Source organism: Pteropus alecto, unplaced genomic scaffold, assembly GCF_000325575.1.
Source record: "Pteropus alecto unplaced genomic scaffold, ASM32557v1 scaffold39, whole genome shotgun sequence".
In the NCBI taxonomy this organism is placed as follows: domain Eukaryota; kingdom Metazoa; phylum Chordata; class Mammalia; order Chiroptera; family Pteropodidae; genus Pteropus; species Pteropus alecto.
Genome location: NW_006443568.1, coordinates 8,860,858 through 8,884,642, shown reverse-complemented (window position 1 = coordinate 8,884,642; position 23,785 = coordinate 8,860,858). Strand labels below are relative to the sequence as shown.

At 47.2% G+C, this 23,785-nt stretch overlaps 2 protein-coding genes and 1 pseudogene across 2 annotated transcripts; 1 reads left to right on the top strand and 2 right to left on the bottom strand.

The window, feature by feature from the left end:
* Nucleotides 1-2,455: 2,455 nt before the first annotated feature.
* On the bottom strand, nt 2,456-4,177 carry NR0B2 (nuclear receptor subfamily 0 group B member 2). The gene is made up of 2 exons (XM_006924526.1): nt 3,637-4,177; nt 2,456-2,754 (listed from the first exon to the last, which is right to left on the bottom strand). The coding sequence occupies exons 1-2, from the start codon at nt 4,175-4,177 to the stop codon at nt 2,456-2,458; spliced, it is 840 nt and encodes a 279-aa protein (XP_006924588.1).
* Nucleotides 4,178-8,817: 4,640 nt separating this feature from the next.
* Nucleotides 8,818-8,933, bottom strand: LOC112473033 (annotated as a pseudogene).
* Nucleotides 8,934-10,933: 2,000 nt separating this feature from the next.
* Nucleotides 10,934-23,210, top strand: NUDC (nuclear distribution C, dynein complex regulator). Its single transcript, XM_006924376.2, has 9 exons — nt 10,934-11,135; nt 13,282-13,359; nt 19,634-19,837; nt 19,913-19,978; nt 20,770-20,886; nt 20,960-21,154; nt 22,041-22,124; nt 22,221-22,339; nt 22,786-23,210. Exons 1-9 carry the CDS (start codon nt 11,055-11,057, stop codon nt 22,835-22,837), a joined length of 996 nt encoding a protein of 331 aa, XP_006924438.1. The 5' UTR covers nt 10,934-11,054; the 3' UTR covers nt 22,838-23,210.
* Nucleotides 23,211-23,785: the final 575 nt, after the last annotated feature.

Below are 23,785 nucleotides of genomic sequence, written 5' to 3'. Positions count from 1 at the left end.
TGCACCCCCGACCTGTGGGTCGACAGATAGAGAATAGAAGAAAAAATAGCCCTTTGTGTTCAGACAGAATGAAGAATGGGATTTTGGGCTTAAAAATCCTGTACCTCTACATTTCAGGGCTGCTTAATTTGGGGTCTGCGTACCCCTGGCAGACCCAGCTGGCTGAATAAAGAGCGTGTTTCCTATAACTCACTGAGTTCTGGTGGTCCGTGTGTCTTTCAGGGGCTGGCGGCTACAAAACAAGGTGTGATGGGGCGGCCTGTGCCAAAGTGCTGGGAAGGGGAGGGCAGGGAGATGTGCCTGGGGGCCTGAGGGCTGGGTCTGGGGGTTTTGGGAAGCGAGGGGGTGGGGGAGATGGAGGACTTGTTCTGGGCTCTAAAGCTCTCTGGGCTCAAACCCTCTATTTGGGAGTTTGATTAGGTCCTGGCTAATCAAACAGGAGTTGAGCAGGGCATGGCCTGGCTGTGAGGAGAGTGGAAAGGGGATGGATGATTGGTTAGTCGAAGCTCTGAATGCCAGGCAGGGCAGTTTGGCCTGGACCTGCAGGCTGTGAGGAGATGTGCAGATGCAGGTCTGCCTACTTTGGGGGCCATTTTTCCTTTTCCTGTGACACACAGAAGATGGAGAATGCACCCTGGTGTGAGGGTATCTCCGTGTTGTGTCTCCCACCCTTTGGCACAGGAGTATACGTGTAATCATCTGGCCCGGGGGGCAGGTCTCTGTGGTGTGAATGTGTTTGGGTCCTGTTGTATGTTGTCGGGTGAGAGTATCTGTATTTCCATGGTGTGTGTGGGTGAATGGAGGGTCTGTTTCATGGGTCTGTGTAGATGTGTCTGAGTGTGTGTGAGAGAGCTATAGGTCTGAGTTGTGTGTGTCTTTATGGTGAGGTCTGAGCTGTGTGTTTCTGTCCCATTCTGAGTCCGAGTCATGAATAGGTGATAGAGTAAGGGACAGGGGTGCCCTTGTTGCTGGCACTGGGTTCCCATAATGGGTACATGGCCAATTCAGCTGTGGTCCCTTTCCTGGGGCCTTAGGGATAGGACTGAATGACACCTCGAATCTTTGACTGTTGTCCTTGAATGAATGACCTCTTGTTGAGCAATAATTAACTTGGCCCCAGTGAGAAGAATCCAAACTGTGGTGGTGAAGGGGGTGGGGCCTGGTCGAGGCAGGCCTTATTACTAGAGAAAGGGGAGGCCTGAAAGGGGGTCCTATGGGCATGTGTGCTGTTATCATTCCCTCCTGACCACCCGGCAGGTCAGTCACCCTGACCTGAGCGATATTCAAAATATTTAACAAACAGTGAGGAACAGAGGTTGACCAATCAGAACAGACACAAGCTGTGTGCTGAATGGAGCAGTCATGGAGCCCATGGCTATGCCCAGCTTTGCCCCTCCAGTTGCTGGACAGTGGGAATGGATTCCAGGAGAAGCACTGGGACAGAGAGGCAGCGGAAGGGGACTCAGGGCAATGGCTGCGTGAACCACCTGTCATGGAAGTGTTTCAGACTTTAACAGCTAGTGTGGCGGCTAAACCTCGGCTTGTCTTGGTCTTCAAGCAGCCACCAGGTCACCCCTGGATGTTCTCGCCCTCTCCCATTGGAAGAACAATGGACCATGCTCTTCTATCAGCTGCAGGCATGGGGGAGGTGAATGATGCCAAACTACAGAAATTCCAGTGACCTTGTCTGTTTCAATTTGGGAATGGGCCGCTATGTTTTTCTTACTGGCTACAAGGGAGTCTATAGGGGGCAGGGCTTGAGGGAGGGGTCAGTGAGGGGACAAAGAGAAACCTCTTCTCCCAAAGATAAAGGCAAAGAAGTGATGGGGTCCTGAACTAATTCTATCCCCCGGATTTAGACCTGTGCAAAATAAATCTCATCCCCAGCAATGAAATCATCATCCCACTCTGAAAATTAATATCCCAGTTCTCTGAGGCATGGCTCCTGCACCCCTTATGGCTCCTTCCCCTTGGAATCCCTCTGTTGGGGGCAGGGTGGACCCTGGAGGTGAGATGGTTCCTTCCACATGCATAAACTACAGTGTCAGGCTTCAGGGGTGTCAAAACTTTTATTACAAAAACCAATAACTTAAGTCAATTCTGTACAAAGTCAGTAGGATTTCTGGTCCAATAGAAGTCTAAGCTTTCATCTGTATCCCAGGAGAGGACAGGAGTCTTGGCCCAATGGCTCTGGAGTCCACCAAGGGCCAGCCAGAGAGCTTGAGCACTGCGTCCAAATCAAGGAAGGCTCAGAAGAATCCAAACTGTGGTGGTGAAGGGGGTGGGGCCTGGTCGAGGCAGGCCTTATTACTCAGATGGGGTGTGGATGAGTGGGGGGCCAAGTGGTCCATCTGGCTGGGCCAGGGCCAGCTTGCACCTGGGGAGCCAAGTGCTGTCTGCACAGGCTTGCCCCCTCTGGGAGTATTAGGTCATCCCTGGGGACGGATGTGCTGAATCAGCGCTTCAAGCTACTGTCCAAGCTACACTTGATCTCTGCTTGGGCTGGAGCAGGTCGGCTCAGTAAAAGCATGTCCTCAAGAAGGCCAGCGATGTCAACTTCTCCAACAATAGGGCGAAAGAAGAGGTCCTCAAGCAAGCTGGGTGGAATGGACTTGAGGGTGGAGGCTGTGAGAAGGACATGTGCTAAACGGCCTTGGCCTGCGGGGCACCAGGCCTCCAAGACCTCACACAGTGCCTGATGAGCCTCTCGCTGCAGATGCCAGATATGGGAGGTGGCATGGAGGCCTGGCAAATCTGTGGATAGAGGGTGAAGAGGGCTGGTGAGCATCCCACTCCAAGTCACCACAGGGCGAGACTGGCCCCAGACTCAGCCTTTAAGGCCCCATCACTACCTACTCCTTTTACTTATTTATCCATCTATTTATGGAGAGGCCGTGTAGGGTAATGGTGAAGAGCCAAGCTGTCACTTATTAGCTGTGGGCAAGTTATCTCATCTCTGTGCCTTGGTTTTCTTATCTATAAAACGGATGTAATAATGGTACCTATCTCCTAGGCTTGTTATGAGATTTAAATGAGCTAGTATATGTAAAACCATATAATTGAGTCTAATATATGGTAAGTACAATACAAGTATTTTGCTACTATTATTATAATTCATTATGGTAATTTATGCATTCCTTCAGGACCTCTTGGTGAGGAATTTTCATCTAGATGCTCTCCAGATTACAAAGACCACTACCTCCATCTGTTGCTCTCCTGGCTGAATTTTATAGACTCCTCCCTCTTCTCCCCCACACCTCCTATTTTTATCTTTCTTTACCATGTGGTCTTTCTGAACACACAGTTTTACCTGTGATTGAGGCACATCTGCGTCTGCCCACCCTCCCCTCCCTCACTCCCACCTTCCCTGAGGGTCAGGGCAAGCTCCTAGGGCAGAGTGGCAAAGGCTAATCTCTGATGTGAACTGATCTTGAGTTCCCATCCCTGCTCTGCCCCTACCTGGCTGTGTGACCTTTAGCAAGTCACTTAGCCTCTCTGAGCCTCTTTTGTGAGATGACTGGCGATAAGGAGGACCCAAAGAGATAATGAATGTGCAACCCTTAGAAGGTGCCTTCCCTGGCTGGGCCTTGCCCCCCTCCAGCCTTGGCCCTCATCCTGGAGTGTCCGGGAGCTCACCAGGGTTGAAGAGGATGGTCCCTTTTAGGTAGGCATACTCTTTGGGGCCCAGCTCCAAGCTCCACAAGGACTCCAGGCAGCACTGAAGCCACTGCACTGCAGCCAGTGAGGGCTGAGGTCGATCTGGCAGCTGGCCACTGCCTGCACTGCTGCTTGGCTCCTCCAGCAAGATCTTCTTGAGTATGCTGGGAACCGGGGCCTCCGCCACCTCAAAGGTCACAGTGTCCTGGGCCAACCCCATCAGGAAGAGGGGGCCCCAGCCACCCCGCAGCAGCTGCCGCTGATCCTGCTGGCGCAGCAGGCAGAAGGATGGTAGGTTCCTGAGGAAGACCACCGTCTTGGCCAGAACATCCAAGGCCTCTCGGCAGGTGCGATTCGGGGCACACAGTTGGACAGGCCGGTGCTGCCTGCACAGGCAATGACTACGGGCTTGGGGCGCAGAGGGCCCGGCCCTGAGGCTGGGGTTCAGAAGTGCGTACAGAATGGCTGGGCGGCCTGCAGCACCCTGGCATGGGCAGGTCTCCGGCTGACTGGAGCTCATGGTTAAGGATCTGATCCTCCTTCCTCCCAGCTCTCCCGCCCTCTGCTCTGCACTGTGGGTGCTATTTATATCCCCAGTGGGGAGGAGCGGGGAACAGCCGACAACCTTGACTCCAGAAGTCATGTTCATTGAAAAAAAAAAAGAAACATACTGACCCTGGAAGGACCTGTGGGGAAGTGCCGGGGGAGGGGGCCTTGGAAGCTTCACGTGGCCCTGATATCGCTTTAGTCAATGAAGTGCTGTAGGGCATGGGGCCGCCTGTCCACTGGCCCAGCTGTCCCTTATCGGATGACTCAAGCAGACAAACAGGGTCATTAACCCAGGCTGTACCAGGGCACCAAGGCCTCAGGTGCACAATCAGCAGGTGGCCATGGCAGGTGTCCCTATTGGTGCCTGCAGGACTTTCACTAAGCTGGGAAGTCAGTCCCAAAGCTGGACTGGGTTTGAACGCAAGGCCCAACCTGGAAGTGCCTTATCGCTGGCTTGTTTGCCTAACCTTGGGGCCCACCTCCTGTTGTTCATAAGAAACAGGCTGCAGGGAAGGGAGCCAGGACCCTGGGAGGCTGGGAGGACTTTGTCCATTGTACAGTTTATGAGGCCTCTTCTTCTGGGTCCAGTTCTGGGGGCCCTGCAGAAATAAGATCCTTGAAAAGTCTCTCTCCTCAGTTTGGATTTCTAAAGCTTCTAAAAGGCCATATCTGCTGAGAACCCCTCATAGAATGAAAATGATATATGGCTGCTGTTTATTGAACAGCTACTATGTGCCGAGTACTTTCCACCCTAATATTCAGAGCTTCCCTATAAGGCAAGATTTTTACTGTTTGAGACTCAAAGAGTGTCTAAGCTCATGCCACTAAGAAGAGACAGAGCCCTGATCTGTCTGACTTCAAAGCCTTTGCTTGTTTCCCTGTACCCACTGCCCAAATTGTGCAGCCAGAGCTGTGTGGCCTGAGTTTCCCAGAGTTGGTGGCTACCTGGATCCCCACCTTGGTGCTTCCTGGTCTGCAGATGTTGCCCACTTATGATCTAGGCAGAAACGTTGCTCCGCTTTCAGCCACATGGCAACTCTGTCTGGGGCATCTGTCTCAGACAGTGGAGCATGGGGTGTGAGAGCAGTGGGACGGTCCTTGGATGTGTCCTGTCTGTGGACCTTGGCAAGCCCAACCTGGGCAACCATCACCATCCCTGGCCTCTGCTCCTGGCTCTATCACTTTCCAGTTGTGCGACCTTGGGCTGATCTCCAAATCTCTGTGGCCTGAGGAGCTTCATCTGGGACAGTAATGCCTGCCTGCAGGGCTGCTGTGGGAACAAAGTGAAGTCCTACTTGTCAACTTCCAAGCAGTTTCTGCCATACAGTAGGAGGACTTGTCTTCCCCATTTCCTCTACCTAAGGAACTAAGCCCCAGCAGACAAACAAGCACACATCTTTCATTTGATTGTGAATTATTTTAATCCTTATGTATAAAGTTCCCTTTGCATCCTTTTTCTCACTGAATCCTCACAGCGTCCTCTCAGAGCAGACTCGAGTCAGACTGCTTGGGTTCAAATCCTGCTCCAATACTAAGGTGAGCAACCTTGGGCAAGTCACTTTGTATTTCTGTGCTTCAGTTTCCTCATCCTTAAAAGGGTGGCAAGAAAAGCCAATATTGGTTTTTTGTAGATATTGGTTTATGGAAGTTTATACGATTTGGAGAGCCCTCTTTAACAATAGGGAATTAGGTATAAAAGTGAATTTTAAAATGAAAAAATGAGTCACTACCAATTACAAACTAAAAAAAGCTGACAGAAAACATAAAGATCACAAACCGAGGTGAATAACAAAAATACTGATCAGTTGCCTGACAATATTTACCTACGTGTTTTAGCTGTACCCTCTTTGCTTGCCTCTTCACATGTCAATGCTATTTCTTTTGAAACCATCACAAACAGAAAGGTTGCAAGTACAGTACAGGGAGCTTTTTTTCCTTCTTTACTTTGAACTGTTTGAAAGTCATTTGCTAACCTGATACCCCAGAACTCTCAAATACTTTAGTGTGTAATTCCTACAGACAAGGACATTCTCTTATATAACCACGACATAATCATCAAAATCAGGACATTAACATCTAATCTCAGACCCCATTCAGTTTCTCCAAATGCTCCATCGAAATTAATTACAGTTTAAGGGCTCAGTCCAGAATCTCACATTGCATTTCTTTGTCATGTCTCCTTAGTTTGTCAGTCAGGAAACTTTCCCTGTCTTTCCTTGCCTTTCAGGACCTTGACGCTTTTGAAGAGTTATTTTCTAGCAAGACTCTCAATTTGGGTTTGTTCTAGGCTTCCTTATGATTAGATTCAAGGTATATATCTTTAGTAGCTATATCACAGAAGTGATGCTGTGTCCTTCATGAAACATCCTACCAGGCAGCACACATTTCCATTTGTCCCATGGTTTACTTTGCTCACTTGATTAAGGGATATCTGCCAGCCTTCTCCACTATAGCTACTCTTTACCCTTTGTAATGAATCAGTATTTTGTAAGGAGGCATTCTGAAACTATGTGGCTGTTCCCCTCATCCTTTGAATGTGCATGTCTATGTGTTTTGGTATGAACTCATGGTGTCCTGTTTTATTCAGTGGTTGGTAATCTGTTACTATCACTATTTATTTTGACGCTCAGATTGTCAAAGATTTGGTCAATGGGAGCCCCTTCAAGCTAGAGTCTATATCCTTTTGACATTCCGCATCATTCTTTGAATATCCTTGATTTTCTGGTATAACAAGATGTCCTTTTTTCCAGCCCCTGGAATCGATCAATACTACAAGAAACTCTGATTCAATCTTTTAGTGGAGAACGGTATTTAAAAACCACGGGCATGACAGCTGTATCTAGAAACCAAGGTCTGCTCATTGCTGTTAGGGTGTCACTGCTTCTCGGCTCTCCCAGAGCTGGGCGTGAACACACACACACACGCACACACACATACACATGTTTATAATTAATTCTATACCTATATATACATAATAAAAAACAGGAGTTCAGACTATTATCTGCAATTCTAATTCACCATAAAGGTGTTTATTCTAGTTTTCACCCTTTCTGATACTGAGAAATCTGGCTTCCATTATTCTTAACTTATTAATTTATTGGATCAAGCCCCTGTTTATAACCAATCTCCCATCTCCACCACCACCTCGTCCTATATGAGATGCCCTATTAACCCCACTTGGGCTTTGATGCCTCGTGTCAGGCTGCCCCTTCTCACTCAGGGACTCCATCTTCACCCTGCTGGGCCTCTGTCACCCCATGCCAGGTCACTGCTCCATGGACACCCTCCTCACCATTCTGGTGCTCTGACTTTTGCTCTGGACCACTGTGCCTCCCTCACCCTTTGGTGCATACCTCTACCTTGTTCTGTTCAACTTAATATTCTTAATACCGAAATTTTCTGAGAGAGAAAGGAAGAAGAGGAGGTAGAGCTGTCAAGGATTTTTAAAAATAAATTTCTACAATGAGAATAGAGAGATGATTTTGTCTTTTCTCTTGCATGGTTGATCAAAAAAATTTTATTCTTGATCATCAGGATACATAAACATACCCCTTCACACATAGATGTATATACTACTTGTACTACTGCCTATAGGTTTATAGTAGGAATTTTCATGAATTCTACTTTGTGTAATTCCTATCAAAAAAGAAAACTATTCATGGAGTGTTTATAATTGCATATGCTGTATATTCCTTATTGCAGAGAACTTCCTTTTTGAGTCGGCGTCAATATGAAATGACAACTTAGTGATGATTGATAGGATTTTGTGAATCTTTGCTTCTTGTTCCACACATATCCTTGTCTCTCCTCCACCACCCACATACTTCCGGGTATCTTGGATATCATTCACATTGGGAAGTGGGATGAGAGTGGGAGGAAACAGTCGTCTTAACGAATTGTAGTTTTAAATTTCCATTTCACAAATTAAAAAAATATATATATTCCTAAGAAGATATTGCTGAGGCCTCTCCCAGTGCCTTGAATGGGTCCGTGAAAGTCCAAGGCCCTGAAGTTTGAGCTTCACTAGCTTTACAGAAAGTCTGCTTTTAATAGTGCCTTTCCTAGGTGTTCGTGAAGCTCACATGAGGTGCTTGTGAAGACACAAAGTGCCTGGCACACTGCAAGTGCTCCATAAAGGAGGACAATTATAATTACATACTTTTGTTGCTATCATCCTCATTTTCTAGAGGAAGAAATTGAGGAGGAGGAGACTCAGATAATGGAGAGAGAGATATCCCTCTGCAGGGGTCATGATAAACTGGGTTGGAGGCTGGGTCCCAAGGTCCCCTGGGTCACACACAGTGCTCAGAAAACAGTTACCTACAGTTCAAAAAATGTAAGCCCTTTCAGCTGTGTGGCCTTGAACATATGACTTCACCTCTTTATCCCAGTTTTCTTATCTCCAAGTAGGGATAATAATAGCATTTATATCATAGGAGCACTGTAAAGGTTAAGTCAAATAATTTTTATAAAGTGTTTGGTGCAGTAGTGGGCACTTAATAAGAAGTCAGTACATTTTACCAATATTTATTGACAAGTCATTCAGTGGTATCAGTTAAAGACCATTTATTCATTTCTCAAATACTTTTTTATTTTATTTATTATTATTTATGCCTACAGTACCTGGTCTTCCTAGGTGGTCTCCCATGCAAGTACTAACCAGGCCCGACCTTGCTTAGCTTCCGAGATCAGACATTGGGCTTGTTCATGGTGGCATGGCTGTAGACCATGGACCCTGGCTCCACTGGGGAGCAAACCCCAGAAACTTCTGCATATAAAGCAGATGTGCTAACCGCTACACTATGGAACCACGTCCATCATTCCCCAAATACTTATTGAGATTCTAAAATGTTTGAGGCTCCGAGCTAAGTGCTCAGATGAGACAGGTGCTATATTCCAGTGAGAGGAGACAGATGTAGAACCAAAATTTCTTAATCGTATATTTCAACCATAGTAAGTAATTTCAAATGTAGTAAATAATTTTGCTTTGAAAGCAAAAATCATGGAGATGGAGACTTAATCTGTATATTAGGATCAGTAAAGGTATCACAGAAGAAGTATTATTTGGGTTGAGACCTGATGGATGAAAATGAGTTGGCTGGCAAAGATCTAGGAACTAGGACAGGGCATTTGAGGAACTGAAAGCAGCTAGTGAGGAGAGAGCCTGGTGAGTGAAAGGGAGTGTGGGAAAGTGAGGCTGGAGAGGTGGGCAGGCCCTTGACGGTGTCACCCCTTGGAGGCCATGGTTAGAAGTTTGGAATTTATCCTGAATGATAAGTCAATCAATGAAGGACAAATTTTAAGCAAGGGAGTAACAAGATCTGGCTATCCTTTAGGATTGCTCTGGCTGCTGGGTGGAGGATAGAGTATAAAGAGATAAGAAAGGAGGTAAGAAGACCATTTAGAAGCTGTAGGAATAATTGTCTAAGCAAGACATGATCCTGGTTTAGGCTGGGTAGTAACAGCACCTTGCTTCACACAGCAAGGTGAGAAGGGGACAGAATCAGGATATATTTTAGAGGGAGCTGACAGGAATTACTAATAGATTATATGAGACTAGGTTTTTGGCGTGTGCAAATGGATGGATGAATGGAGTTTTGAGCTTTGGCAAATTCATGCTTGAAGGGGCCATTTAACTCGATGGGAAAGGCTTTGGGAGGAATTGGTTTGTGTGTGGGAGTATCAATGTTAACCATATTAGTTTTTTTTTTTTTTTTTTAATAAGTGTCCCTTGGCTTGGCAATACGACGGTCATTGTAACCTTCCTCAGAGTATTTTAAGAAAAAACCAGAGTAAAACGAGAGACTGAAGGTAACGAAGTAGAGAAACAAATATAGCAATCTTTTCAAGTTTTGGTGTGAATGAGAACTGAAAATTGGGTGGTAGGAGGAGAAAGTGGGGTCACAGAATAGTAAAAGGGTAAGTGATATTAAAACATGTTTGTAAGTTGAACAGAATGATCCAGAAGAAATCTGTAATACAGGAGATTTAAAACAATAATATAGAGAAGAATCCCTGAAAAGACTAAGATGATGAAATTCACTGAAAAACCGGAGAGGCTGGCCTTACATGGCTGGGACCTGCCCCCCACATTAACAGGAGTGAAGGTCGAATACAGCACTCATTAAATAATTTGCAGGGCCCAGTGCAAAATGAAAATCTTGGGTCTCTTGTTTAAAAATTAAGAATTTCAGGATTGCAACAGAAGAGCATTAAACCAAGTACAGAGCTCTTCTAAGCCCAGGGCCAGTATGATCGCACAGTTTATATATTCATGAAACCGGTCCTGGTAGTTTGTGATGATGATGGAGGTATGCAGTCCTTTGGGCAAGTCCCTTCTTCTGGGCCTCCAATGCCTCATGGAAAGACTGAAAGCGATAATCAAGGGCACTTTCAGCTCCCCCGTTCTACAAGCTGGGAGGTCACCCTCAAGGGGGAGGAACCAAGTTTGTTCGTCTTTAACTTCCAACCCCGCCAGATTTTAGTTCAGGGATTTCTGGAAGGCTCCAAAGCGTTTGGTGACCATAGCAACTCACGCCAAACTCCAGGGCCCTCCGCTCCGCCCTCCGCTCCTTCCTCCGCTTCACGAACGCGCTCGTCAATTGGCTCAGCAAGTCGACCAATGGTCGGCGAAGCGGGCTGTTTGTCGCGCGCTCAATGGTCGTGAGCCGGGAGGGAGGCGGGAGGAGAGGGCGAGCAGGCGGGCCTGGGTGGCCGGGTGCGTGCGTATTTCCGGCTCCGCTGCAGAAGGCGGAGGGCTAGGGCCGTTGGGCTGCACAGGACGTGAAGGAGCAGGGAGGTCGCGGCTGCGGCGGTCGGATCTCGGAGCGTGACTAGCGGCCGGCACGATGGGCGGAGAGCAGGAGGAGGAGCGGTTCGACGGCATGTTGCTGGCCATGGCGCAGCAGCACGAGGGCGGCGTGCAGGAGGTAACGGCCCGCGCGGCGTCGGCCCGGCCTGGGCCAGCGGCGCCCGCCCACCCGGATGGCCCTAGCCAGGCTTCCTCCTCTTTTCTTTGCCTTCAGGGCCGAAATCTACTCCTGGGCCTCACAGGCTTCTGGGATCCCCCCACATTCTCACCGCGCCCCAGCTTCCGGTCTGGCCTCCCAACCGCACGTCTTGCCTCTCTATCAGTCCCGGCCCGGTGCGGTTCAGTAGTTTCTATCTTAGCAACTCCGGCGTCCCTGGACCTGTCTCCAAAAAACCCCTAGAGCCGTGGGGTCACCGCTCCCTCTTAGTCTCACACATTCTTCCGACCTGGTTTCCTCTCTAATGGCTGCCCCTAAAGAGCATCCCTTAGGACAAACCATCCCAGACATTGGGATTTTCATCTACCGACCTGGAGCGAGCCGAGGAATGTGTGGGGTGGTGGGGGGCGGGGTGATGTTAGCACGTGGTCTTTTTAGGCTTTGAATTGGGGAATAGGCCTGGGTTCACAGTTGGTTTTCACCAACTACCAATTTGGGATATTTCCACCTCTCCAAGCTTCAGTTTCTTTGTCTCTGAGACAGAGTTGCGAATCCCTATTTCCTGAATCTTTGTAGGAGAGTACTGTCTTGAAATGAAGGACAATAACTACGCTGTAATCAGGTTCGTTCATTCAGCAAGTATTCATTGAGTGATTGATGTGTGTCAGACACTCACTGGACCAGGTCCTGGGGATACAAATGTGAGTAGAAACTTGTCCTTGTCCTGATGGAGCTTACAAAGAGCTTTTCAAAAGCATAATTCATGCTTATGACTACACACAATAACAGTGAATGAATGATAAGTAGTAGTATTATCAATACCAGGTAGTAGTAGTATCAATACCAAGTAGTATTGATTCTGGAGCTGGTTTTTTGGACCAGAGCATGGAAAGTTAGGGGTAGAAGAGCCTATTAAGATCAGTCCAGAACTCTCATTCTGTAAAGAAACCAAGGGAACTTGGCTTAAGATCATCCAAAAGGTTCCTGACCTAAATGGAACCAGACTGCTTAGGTCAGTGTGCTTTCCAGTCCATTACTGATTCTGTGTCTCACTGGGACAAGTTTTCATTGAACTTTCTGTTCCCATTCTTTACCCAGGTGCTAGTGGTGACCAAGGACTCCTAAACCCTTTGAGGTGGGAAGAGAGTTACCAATTTGCAAGTGTGAAAAGGTTCTCTACCTCCTCTCCTCTAAATTGTTGATGTAAACTGAATTTGGGAATGAGTTCGTTTTTGAGTGAATTAAAGGTGTCTAGAAGCAGGAATCGAAACTGTTAAGATAAGTTCTAGCATTAGATTTAGAACCATTCATTTGGGTAAATAAAAGGACTTGTATGAAAAAAACCTAGGTTTTTCATTCAGCAAAAGTTTTACTGAGCTTGTACCAGATCTGGTGCTAGGCATTGGGGATGTAGACAATAAGCCATGGATCATGGTGCCTACTTGCGAGGAAGTCACTCTATGACAGGAGGTCTCTTGCTCTGGGCCAGACAGTGCTAAACCATCATCTCATTTGATCTTCACAAGGTCCCTAGAAATAGGTCCTGCTGCTGTTTCTGTTTTACAGAGTTAAGAAACTTCCCCAAGATCACAGAGCTAATGCAGATTAGTCTGATACTCAAATGCATTCTCTTGACCACTTGGCTAGACTGGTGTCCCAACCAAAGTTATTTGGTCTTAACCTTTTTTGAAGAGCATTCATTTGCTCCCCTTCTTCTGTCTCTGCCCTGGTAACTAAGCCAGTGCCACTGTGGATGGGCTTTTTCTATCTGGAGAGGAAAGCTGGGCCCAGGCTTTTCAAGCCCTGGATGCAGAGGGGTTCTCCATATCCTTAGGCTGCTTATAGGACCACAGGAAATGTGAAACACATACACCTACGAGAAATGAGAAACCTGCCTTTTTAGGTGATATAGATAAGGCTAAATTAGGCTTCCTGGCAGAAGTGACTATGGTTGGGCCTGTTTGGAAGGATGTCTCCTCAGCTGAGAGTCTTAGGGGTAAAACAGTCAAGTTCTAAGTTCATCCTACACCAAGGACGTAGACTTCTGTGTAGTTGAGGTGCTCCCAATATGGCATCTCCACAGCTTTAGTCTTCTTCTGTCTTTCAGCTTGTGAACACTTTCTTCAGCTTCCTTCGACGCAAAACAGACTTTTTCATTGGAGGAGAAGAGGGGATGGCCGAGAAGGTGAGTGTTGAGGGGTACTATTTCTTTGGCAGCTCTGTTTAGAAGAAAAGCTCACCCGGCCTTCCTTTGGCATAATGACTTCAGTAGAAGCAAAATACCAAGGGCGAAGAGTTGAGGAAGGGAAGCGAGCTGTCATTTATTGAAGCCCCTCTCCCTGTGAGGTACTTTATCTACCCTGTTTCCTGTGATCCTTTAGCAGTTGTAGAGGGGCAGGTGTTACTGTTCCCCATTTTAAAAATGAGAAAATTGGCTCAAGGGTGTTTGCCATTTTGTCCAAAGTCTTGAGCCAGGGTTAGAACCACAGTCTGTTGTAAGACTGCCTTCTGCCCTGGACACTATGCTTCTGGTTTCTTTCCTGCCGGGAACGTTTTTCTAATCACCTAGCTAGGAGATGAGAGTGGCAAATATTAGCAGTTGAGCTTAAACAGAAACATAGGAAAACTCAAAGCCAACCAATCCCAGTTTTCACAGATGTGACCCATAGTTCAAAGATTTGGGAATTGCATTTTGTGGTACAGGTTCTGAGACTTTGAACTTCTTCTGATTCTTTAGGTCGGAATTACGTTTTTGAAGATTGGTAAATCATGAAGCTGTCACCTCCCTGAACTATGATTTTTACAACCTTCATATTTGTTTTCATTTAAACTTAAGAGACATAGTTATAGGAAGGAGACATTTTGCAAAGCACTTTCTGTGGCTTCGGGGTTCTCATAAGCTAGAACACTCTATAATGTGTCTTGACATCCTGAGGTTACTCTGTCATAGACACATTAGCCTAGGAGTAGGAGTCCCAGTTTCTTGGTCTAGCTGTGTGGCCTGTTTGATTTCCCACCAATTCTCTGGTCTTTTCAATCTTCGCATCTGTAATATGGAAGAAGGTGGACTGGAACCTGTAGGACCCCTTCTGGATTAAATATTCTTTTGTATTAGCACTAGCACCTCCTATTTTTCCTGTGGGCTGGACAGACTACCTTATAATACCAGTAGTCATTCATCAGTTTAGTGATATATTGAACACCTAACACCTTACCTGTGTTAGATTCTCTGCCATACCCTTCAGAGTTACGGAGGTGAACACAAACATGGTTTTTGTTTACATGGGTCTCACAGTGTAGCCCCCCCACCCGGCAAAAAAAAAAATTAAGAAGTGTTGGATGTTAGAGCAGAAGCCTCAGAAACATAAAATGGGTATTAACCTAGGTTAGGGGCGCAAGGAAGACTTCATGAGGGAATGATGCATGAGGTATGAAAGATGAGTAAGAGGTAGCTGGAAGAAGAGAGAGGGATGAATAATACAAATAAGCCTCAAAAGTATCAGGGGGTGATGATAGCTGCCACATACTGGCTGTCTACAGGTTTCCTTTCCGACCTTGTGTTTTTTGCCTCTTTGTCCGTTTAGGGTCAGCTTTTTCCCAGGAGGTTGCTCAGACTCTCAGACAGATAGAAACCTGTCTGGCCTTCTCACCTGGTCTCCAGCTGTAACAGTAATTCTTTTGTGTTGAGCACCTGCTATGTGCAGGTCCACTAGATATGTCATTTCCAGGTGCAGTGTGGTTAAGAGCAAGGGCTCTGGAGTCCAGCAGACCTGAGTTTGATTCTTGGTCTCTCCACTTGACAACTGTTTGGCATTTGGTGAATCACTATGTCAGAGCCTCATTTTTCTTACCTGTAAGTGGGGGTAATCTTACCTCACAGGACTGTTGTGAGGTTAAAAAGGTAGTATAGATGAAATGTCTGGCATATGAGAATATGAATTCACAACCCCTTTTCTGTATCTCTTGGGGCCAAATGTGTTTTGGGATTTAGAATTCTTAGGATTTTAAGAGGCAGCACAGTGCATATACTGTACATTACATATGATACCCCAATCCAGGGGGCAGGATCAGCATCCTATAATCAAGCGCATTAAAAGTTGCAGAGAAATGTATATCAATATTCATACCAAGTGGGAGATATGAAGACTTAATACCTTCATGCCACAAACCTATAAAAAGTACTTAAACACTTTTAGTTTTTATAGTTTTGGGGTCTGTGAATTATGGATAAGATTGTGGATTTGAGTAAAGCCATAATGGTCAAATAAGTATAGTATGGACATAGGAAGAGAAATGGACCAGTGAAGCAGAAAAGAGAACCCAGAAAAAGTCTAGCATATATGCATATGTGAGGATCTAATATGTGTTTAATACGATAATTCAGTTCAGTAGGCAAAGGATGATTTACTAAGTTATGTTGCTACAAGTGGTCATTTATAAAATAACTGTGCCATTTGTTTTTCTTATATATAATAATAAATTGCAGATCAAGAAGAGTCTTGTAAGGAAAGCTAGGAAACTGTATAATCTTGTGTGGGGAGGCCTTGCAAGATTAGAAACCTGGAAGCTATAAAAGGAAAGGCAGCTGTTTGCCTCTTCAAACATTGAAAATTTGTGTATGGAAAAAGAGGTTGACATTTAAAATCAATTGAAAAACAATAGATTGGGGAAAACGTGCAGTGCAGAGGACAGAAAATTTAATGGCTGATTTAGTATGCATGAACTCTTGTAACTTGACAAGAAAAGGGTAAACAAAAAATGGGCAGTTCCAAGAAGAGGAAACCCAAAGAGCATATGAAAAGTTGCTCACGTTCACTAGTAGTCACAGAAATGTAAGTTAAACAGTGAGATGCCCTTTTCTTCCTATCAGCAAAGGTTTTTTTTTTTTTTTTTAATTGCTTACAAGGTTGAGGAAAAAAAGGTACTCTTCGGACATTGCTGGTAATAATGAATTATTATAGTTCTTTAAGAACTTTTTATTATAAAAGATGCCCAGCATCACTAATTACCAGAGAAATGCAAAGCAAAACCACGAGATACCACCTCACACTCATTAGAATGGCTTCTATCAAAAACAAAACAAAATAACAAGTGTTGGTGAGGATGTAGAGAAATGGAACCTTATACACTGTAGGTGGGACTGTAAAATGGTGTGGCCACTGTGGAAAACAGTATGGCGCTTCCTCAAAAAGTTAAAAATAGGATTACCACATGATCCAGCAATCCCACTTCAGGGTTTTTGTTTTGTTTTGTTTTTTAATTTATTTTTTATGGTGACATTGGTTAATGAAATCCAATAAGTTCCAGCTGCGCACTTTAACAGTAAGGCCTATACATATTTACACTGTGTGTTCACCTCCCATAGTTAGATTTCTTTCTGTCACCACATATTTGACCTGCTTTACCCTGTCTACCTCCCCCTTCTCCCCTACCCTCTGGTAACCATTCGTCTATGGTCCATGTCCATGAGTCTCTGTTTGTCCTGTTCATTTGTTGCTTTTAAGTTTATATCCCACATATAAGTGATATCATGTGATTTTCAACTTTTTCTGTCTGGCTTATTTTGTGTAGCATGATTATCTCAAGGTCCATCCATGTTGTCACAAATGGTAGTATTTCATCTCTTATGGTTGAGTAATATTCCATTATATATATGTACCACAGCTTCTTTAGCCAATCGCCTATCATAGGACACTTCGGTTGCTTCCATGTCCTGGCCACTGAATAATGCTGCTGTGAACATTGGTGTGCAAATATCTTTTCGGATATGAGTTTTCAAGTATTTGGGGTAAATACCCAGCAGAGGGATTGCTGGATCATATGGTAGGTCAATTCTTAGTTTTTTGAGGAACCTCCATAATACTGTTTTCCATAGTGGCTGTACCAATATGCAGTCCCACCAGCAGTGGAAAGCAGGGTTTTGAAGAGAATTTTATGCACCCATGTTTATAGCAGCACTGTTCACAATAGCCAGCAGGTGGAAGCAACCCAAGCAACCATTGATGGATGAACAGATATACAAAATGTTGTATATACGTATAACAGAATATTATCCAGCCTTTCAAAGGAAGGCAGACACACACAAAAGAACATACATGATTACACTTATATGAAGTTCTAGAACAGGATCATGTCATTTTCCTCAGTTGTGTTGGGAGTTGTCCCATCTCTGCACAGCCCTTGCCTGCCACCTACAGGTTTAGGACCTCACACATTGGGATTAGACTTAAGTATCTCTCAGTGTCTTCCCTGGCTAGGCTGGTAGGAACCACTCTTTACTCTCCTGTTACCCAGCCTAGGTCAGGAGAAGCCTGTGTTCAGGTATGCCCACTGAGCAACCTGGGGCCCTTCATCCAGAACCGGCTCAGCCTTCCTCACCCTTTGCCCATTCTGCTGGGCTGTGGTTCCCAAAGATGTGTTCCGCAACAGAAACTTGACTCTTAACAGCCTGCCAGTTGGCACCTCTGAGTAGGCTACACACTCCCAGGGGTCTCTGCTTGGGTCTGGGCCTGGGTAAAGTTGGTGGGAGGAGACAGGGATGAGGGGTCAGAGGCTGCTGTGATTGGCCTTGACTCTGTCCTGTGTTCAGCTCTGCCCTCTCCTAACCTCCAGTAGCTAGGAAGGAACAGGATGAATGGGATGTAACATGATTCATTGGAGTCGGGAGAGGGGAGGTCCTGCTCCCGCCTCCCCTTGGCTGCTGCTTAGCAAATGGCTTCAGTTCAAGGTCTCCCCGATTAGGGACTTGGGACCAAGGCCCTATGGTGGAACAGCCTCTGCTGGCGAAATTATCTCATGACTGATTCTGTTGACAGTAGAATGGCCTTCAGGTGGCTCGTTTTTCTCTCACACACCCCATTTTGTTAACCTAGCTGGTTTGGAGGAGTGCTTTTCATGCCCTTTAACCTTGTGGAGTACATAGCTACTTCAGTGTGGCATGGGGTTGGGGATTTGGGCGATAGCAGGAGAAATTGGTATCATGTGAATGAGAAGTCACCAGGCATTTGGCAGAACCCTTGGTCTGGGTAAACCTGAGCCCCACATGGGTCCCTCAGCTCTTATAGACCCCTTCCTTCCTCCAACTTGGGCTCAGAGATGCTTGAAAGATGGTTTATTGACACTGATCACATGGTGGTTGCCTTGCAAGGCCTCCAGGTGTGTGGGTCAACACAATTGGATTTTCTAAATTTAGTATGTTCTTGGGCTTGCTGAGGATGAAGAGGTGAAACTCCTGGAGGATGAGTAGAAGTTTGTCAAGTGACCTGGGAGTAGGGTCAAAAACATTATAGGCAAAGAACAGCTCATGCAAGACTGCTTTTAGAAATAATAGAGGCACAGAGAGATGACCTCAGGGTCACATTGGTAGAAGAGTAGACCAGGAACTCAAATCTAGGTGTGACTGTCCAGTGTGCATGAGAATTAGCCAGGAGGGCTTGTTAAAGATAGAAATTGCTGGGTCACCTCCCCAGAATTTCTGCTTCAGCAGGTCTGGTGTCGGGCCTGAGATTTAGCATTTCTAAGAAATTCTGGGTGATACAGATGGGGAACCCACACTTTGGTATAACAGGTGGAGCCATCACTCCCATCATATTTTTATAGCAGAGAAAGTATTCCCCAGCACCAACAGCTGACAGCCCAAGTCAGGGGTGTTGGGAAGCCAATACTTTATATGTGGCCATGATGTGGCAAGGACTGTGCCAGGCTCTAAGCGAGTGTCTGTCATATTTGATCCTCATGATAGGTGAGGAAACAGATTTAGAAAATGTCAAAGTTCACTTGTCCAAGGCCACACAGCTAGATGCTGACAGGTGGCCATAGTATTGGGGTAGCTCTTGGGCAGCAAGAAGGCCAGCTAGCAGGATGTGGGTTGGAAACATCCTGGGAAGGTGTAGAGGGAGAGAAAGGATTTGAAATCGATAACTTGAAGGCAGAGGAGAGGAAGAGGCTCCTCTTCCCTAAAGAAAGCTCTCTCCGGCTCCCTGCTAATGTGGCAGCTGTGGGTGTGGTGCTGAGTGCTGCACGGCTGGGCTGTGGGCCTGAGAGCTCGGGAAAGGCTTCACAGAGGGGCTGAGGCTGGAGTTCCAATGGCTTCACACTCTAGTGAGGAACTTTCAGAGCACTTCCCATCGGTCTGCACAACAACTCTATGAGGTGGGGATTCATTCTCACTGATGAGGAATTTGAAACTTTTACAGGTTAAGTAATTTGTCAAAAATACAATAGCTAGTGTATAACGAAGCCTGGATTAGAACTCAGGTTGTCTAACTTCAGTGTCCATACTCTTAGTCACTAGACTGTTTTTTAAAAAGTTTATTAAGCCAGACACTTTGCAGGTATTCTCCTTACAACTCTTTGAGATAATGTGTATAAGCCTCATTTCGTAAATGAGGAAACAGGGGTTGCCTTTGGGACAGTGTCCCCGTAACTTGATACCTCATCGCCTTCACTTCCTTCCCCAGCTCATCACACAGACCTTCAACCACCACAACCAGCTGGCACAGAAGGCCCGGCGAGAGAAGAGAGCTCGGCAGGAGACTGAGCGGCGGGAGAAGGCGGAGCGGGCAGCCAGGCTGGCTATGGAGGCCAAGTCCGAGAGCTCTGGGCCCCAGATCAAGGAGCTGACTGATGAGGAGGCAGAGAGGCTGCAGCTGGAGATTGACCAGGTAAGAGTGGGCTTCTCTCCCCTGCCTCCTGATCCCCATTGGCACTCTTGCCAACTGCTTTGCCCTTTGCCACAGAAAAAGGATGCAGAGAATCATGAGGCCCAGCTTAAGAACGGCAGCCTTGGCTCACCAGGGAAGCAGGTGAGGTGGACTGGTGATGCTCGGGACTAGCCAGGGGCTTGGGAACTTCCGGGGACTCTCCAGCTTTTCCCTGTCTCCGGAATGCCTCCCCTACTCCCCTTCGCTCAGCTTCGGGATCCTCTCCATACTTCAAGATCTCCTTCAGAGACATTGGAGCAAAGGGTCCGTGTTAAAAAACCAAAACCCACTGGCCTTAACCCTTGGCAGAAAAACTCAAGAGCCAGAGAGGGCAGTGCCTGTATAGGTACCATTCAGGTGGGCTAGGGTCTGTGGGCCTAGCCTGGCCCTTCATGGTGGGTCACTCTGACACATCTGGGGCTCCTTGCACTAACTTGAGTCCAGATTCCCGAACAGTTGTTGGGCATTCATTTGGCTTTCCAGAGATTCTGGTCTGAGACTAAGGATCTCAGTCTTACAGATACAGAAAAAGGATATTGATCATTTAGCAGCTTGGCTGTATTTTAGAACAACCCTGCTCATGGCCACTTGGTGACCTTTTGTTCTTCTGTGCTGGACTTTCTTCCCAAGTCCCTTGGCTTGACACCCAGCTCGGTCCCATGGGTCCATCTCTGACTGTCACTGTCCCCTAGCTGTGGTTATAACAGTCTGAGCTTCTCTCAGGCAGAGATGAGAACCAGGTTTTACCTCTGGCTTCCAGTGGGCCATGAGTGGGCAGGGACCAGGTCTGTTTTAGATGGTGGCTACACGTCTAGTGCCAGCCTTGAGCCTGGCCCAGCGGGGTGCAGTCTGTGTCTGTCAGGTAAGTAGCTGAACACACTGACTGTGAGCAGGAAGCTGAGGAGGACGAGGAGGAGGACGAGAAGGACAAAGGGAAACTGAAGCCTAACCTTGGCAATGGGGCAGACCTGTCTAATTACCGCTGGACCCAGACCCTGTCGGAGCTGGACGTGAGTGGCAGGGCTGGGGCAGAGGTGAGGGAGCCAGCCTGGGGCCCCTCCTGACCACTCCTACCCCATGCAGCTGGCAGTACCCTTCTGCGTGAACTTCCGGCTGAAGGGGAAGGATGTGGTGGTGGACATCCAGCGGCGGCACCTCCGGGTAGGGCTCAAGGGGCAGCCGGCGATCATTGACGGGGAGCTGTACAACGAGGTGAAGGTGGAAGAGAGCTCGTGGCTCATTGAGGATGGCAAGGTGGTGACGGTGCATCTGGAGAAGGTACAAGAGGCCCAGCCTCCTGGTCTGCATCTTGATGGAGGAAGAGGGGAGGGCATCTGCTCATTCACTCAGGGACCATGCTCGAGATCTGGTGGACATAATATTATTTAATCTAACCACAAGACTTTTTTAAAGTAGGATTTCCCATTTTAGAGTTAGAAAATGGGCAGCTCAGAGATTTGCCTAGGCTCTTACCTCTAGAAAGAGGTGGAGTCAGGATCGAAATAGTCTGGCGCCGAAGCCTTACCTTTCCAATAGGTTCATGTGTGCATTCAATTCAACAAATACTCGAACAACTACTATGTTCCAGGGACTGTTCTATTTGCTGGAGAGAGAACAATAACAAAACATAGAAAACTGCCTTCAGGAAGCCTGTGTTCTCACCCTCACTCCCTGAAAAAGAGAGATGGGACACAGATCCTAGTAAATAAAGATAGCGTCTAAAGTCCCAAGGGTCCAAGGAGAGCTTCCCGTGGCACACAAGGCCTGTCTTGACTGGCTGTGGCTGCCTTTTCACCCCCACCGAGCCTCGGAACTTGCTTTTCCTCTCAATCGAATGTCCTTCCATGCTTTTTTTAATCTGGTATACTGCTTGTCCCACCCTGTCTCTCCCTCCACCCCAGATAAGTATCTCCCTCCTTACTTTATTTTTTCAGTTATCATGCTGCTTTGTAACTATCTCTGGATCTGTTTCCCCAGCTGCTGGGGAGGGCAGAGGTCTTGCTCCTCTGTACTCCAGGTCCCAGTATAGGTCTACTTGGGTCCAGGTGCAGATGTGCAGATGTGAATGATAGAGAGTTTGGTTCTGGATAGGTTGGTAGGTGGTTCCTGGGGCACAGAGTAAGCTACTTCCCATCCCCAGTGGTCCTCTTCCTTTTCCTCACAGATCAACAAGATGGAGTGGTGGAGCCGCTTGGTGTCTAGTGACCCTGAGATTAATACCAAGAAGATCAACCCGGAGAACTCCAAGGTGTGAGCCCTGGCTGGTTGGGGGAGCTTCAGCTGGGAGATGAGAGGCTTTGGTGGCCCCAGAGTTTCACCTATCCCTGTCACTGCCTGCCCCCAGCTGTCAGACCTGGACAGTGAGACGCGCAGCATGGTGGAAAAGATGATGTATGATCAGAGACAGAAGTCCATGGGGCTGCCCACTTCAGACGAGCAGAAAAAACAGGAAATTCTGAAAAAGTGAGCAATTCAGAGATGGGAGTTTGGAGATGGTGGATGTTGGGGAACTTGGACCTGGGTGACAGCTGCAAGTGGGTCACTGGGCAGTACACAGGCTGGCCTGCCCCTTCCAGAATGAGCCAGCCAAGTGTATGACTTCATAGCCTTAGATTGTCTAACCTAATCACTCGGCTGAGGTTGTCTTGAGGGCAGGGCCACCTGAGGATAAGGGAGGTTATAGGTGATCATTGCCTCTTACAGGAGAACATTGCCAATATTGGCACCTCAGCTTACTGCCTTAGGGGTTCAAATGGGCCTCAGAGACTCTGGAGCCCCACCCCCTATCTGGCCTGGTTCCATGTCGCTCAGGGTTCTAATGGGTGAGATTAGATCTCATGTGGGAGGCTGGAAGGGACCAACTTTGGGGGCGAGGGATACCCTGTTTCATTCCTATTTTCCTTTCCCAGGTTCATGGATCAGCATCCAGAGATGGATTTTTCCAAGGCCAAATTCAACTAGTCCATTTGCCTCCTGAACTCTTGGGGCGAGCCCCCAGCTTTCCGCCTTTCTTTCTCACCCTTCCCTGGGACCTGAGGGCCTCAGAGCTGAGGCAGGCATGGGACAGGCCTAGGCACACAGGTCCCAGGGCATCATGGGAGAAGGACTGGGGCCTTGGGGGGTCTTGTCCTCCTCAGTTGGCCAATTGTTACACATTAAAACTCTACCCAATTCTTCCTGTGTCCTCTCTTCCCTCTAGCCTATCCCTGGGGGACAGGCCTCATGGCTAATGCAGGGAGCTGGGGGCTTGGCTTCTAGGCAGTTCTGCCATGGGACCTAGGACAAGTCCTTGCCCCGGGGCTCAGTTTCTCATTAAAGGGAAAGATTAAAACAAGGCTTAGTTTGTGTATGTTTCTGAGCAGAGGTGAGTTTTTCTGGTTACAGGGACCACAACATATATCATTCTCAAAGGGGCCTGTGACTCAGCCGAGTTTAAGACCAGCTGGACTTGATTCCGTTTTCATCTCAAAGACAACTTCCTTGTCCTGCCTTGGATCAAGTGTTTCTGGAACTACACACTGTCGTTTCCCAGGGGCAGAGAGCAGCAAGGGCTGGGGGGGGCCGGCCACCCTGGGCTCAGGTCTGCTGTGTGTGTGATAACAAGGACCACTGCAGAGTTCAGGGCTTCTCAGAGTTAGCTAAGGCAGTGCCAGGGCGGGAGAGGTGCTGCCTCTACCCAGATCCAGTCCTGAGTTGACCCTGCCCAACTTTGGCCAGAGAGTGGAGGTCACTGAGTGCCGGGACCACAGAGGTTATGGTTAAAGCGAGAATGTCTGGGTTGACTTGCGCAGTGTTTTGCTCTGTGGTCGGAGGGCGACCCCTGAATTTCTGAAACAGCACATCCTTCTGACATTCCAGAATAGCTCGTTAAAGACTTACAGAGGCTGTGCCGGACCTACCTTTGTTTTC

What these genes read in the sequence shown, in the direction of transcription:
- NUDC (XM_006924376.2), top strand. Translation starts at nt 11,055, where the DNA reads ATGGGCGGAGAGCAGGAGGAGGAGCGGTTCGACGGCATGTTGCTGGCC. An exon ending in TTGGCTCACCAGGGAAGCAG is followed by an intron (nt 19,979 to 20,769) that starts GTGAGGTGGACT and finishes GACTGTGAGCAG; the next exon opens with GAAGCTGAGGAGGACGAGGA. An exon ending in AAACAGGAAATTCTGAAAAA is followed by an intron (nt 22,340 to 22,785) that starts GTGAGCAATTCA and finishes TTCCTTTCCCAG; the next exon opens with GTTCATGGATCAGCATCCAG.
- NR0B2 (XM_006924526.1), bottom strand. Translation starts at nt 4,177, where the DNA reads ATGAGCTCCAGTCAGCCGGAGACCTGCCCATGCCAGGGTGCTGCAGGC. An exon ending in GACCATCCTCTTCAACCCTG is followed by an intron (nt 2,755 to 3,636) that starts GTGAGCTCCCGG and finishes CTCTATCCACAG; the next exon opens with ATTTGCCAGGCCTCCATGCC.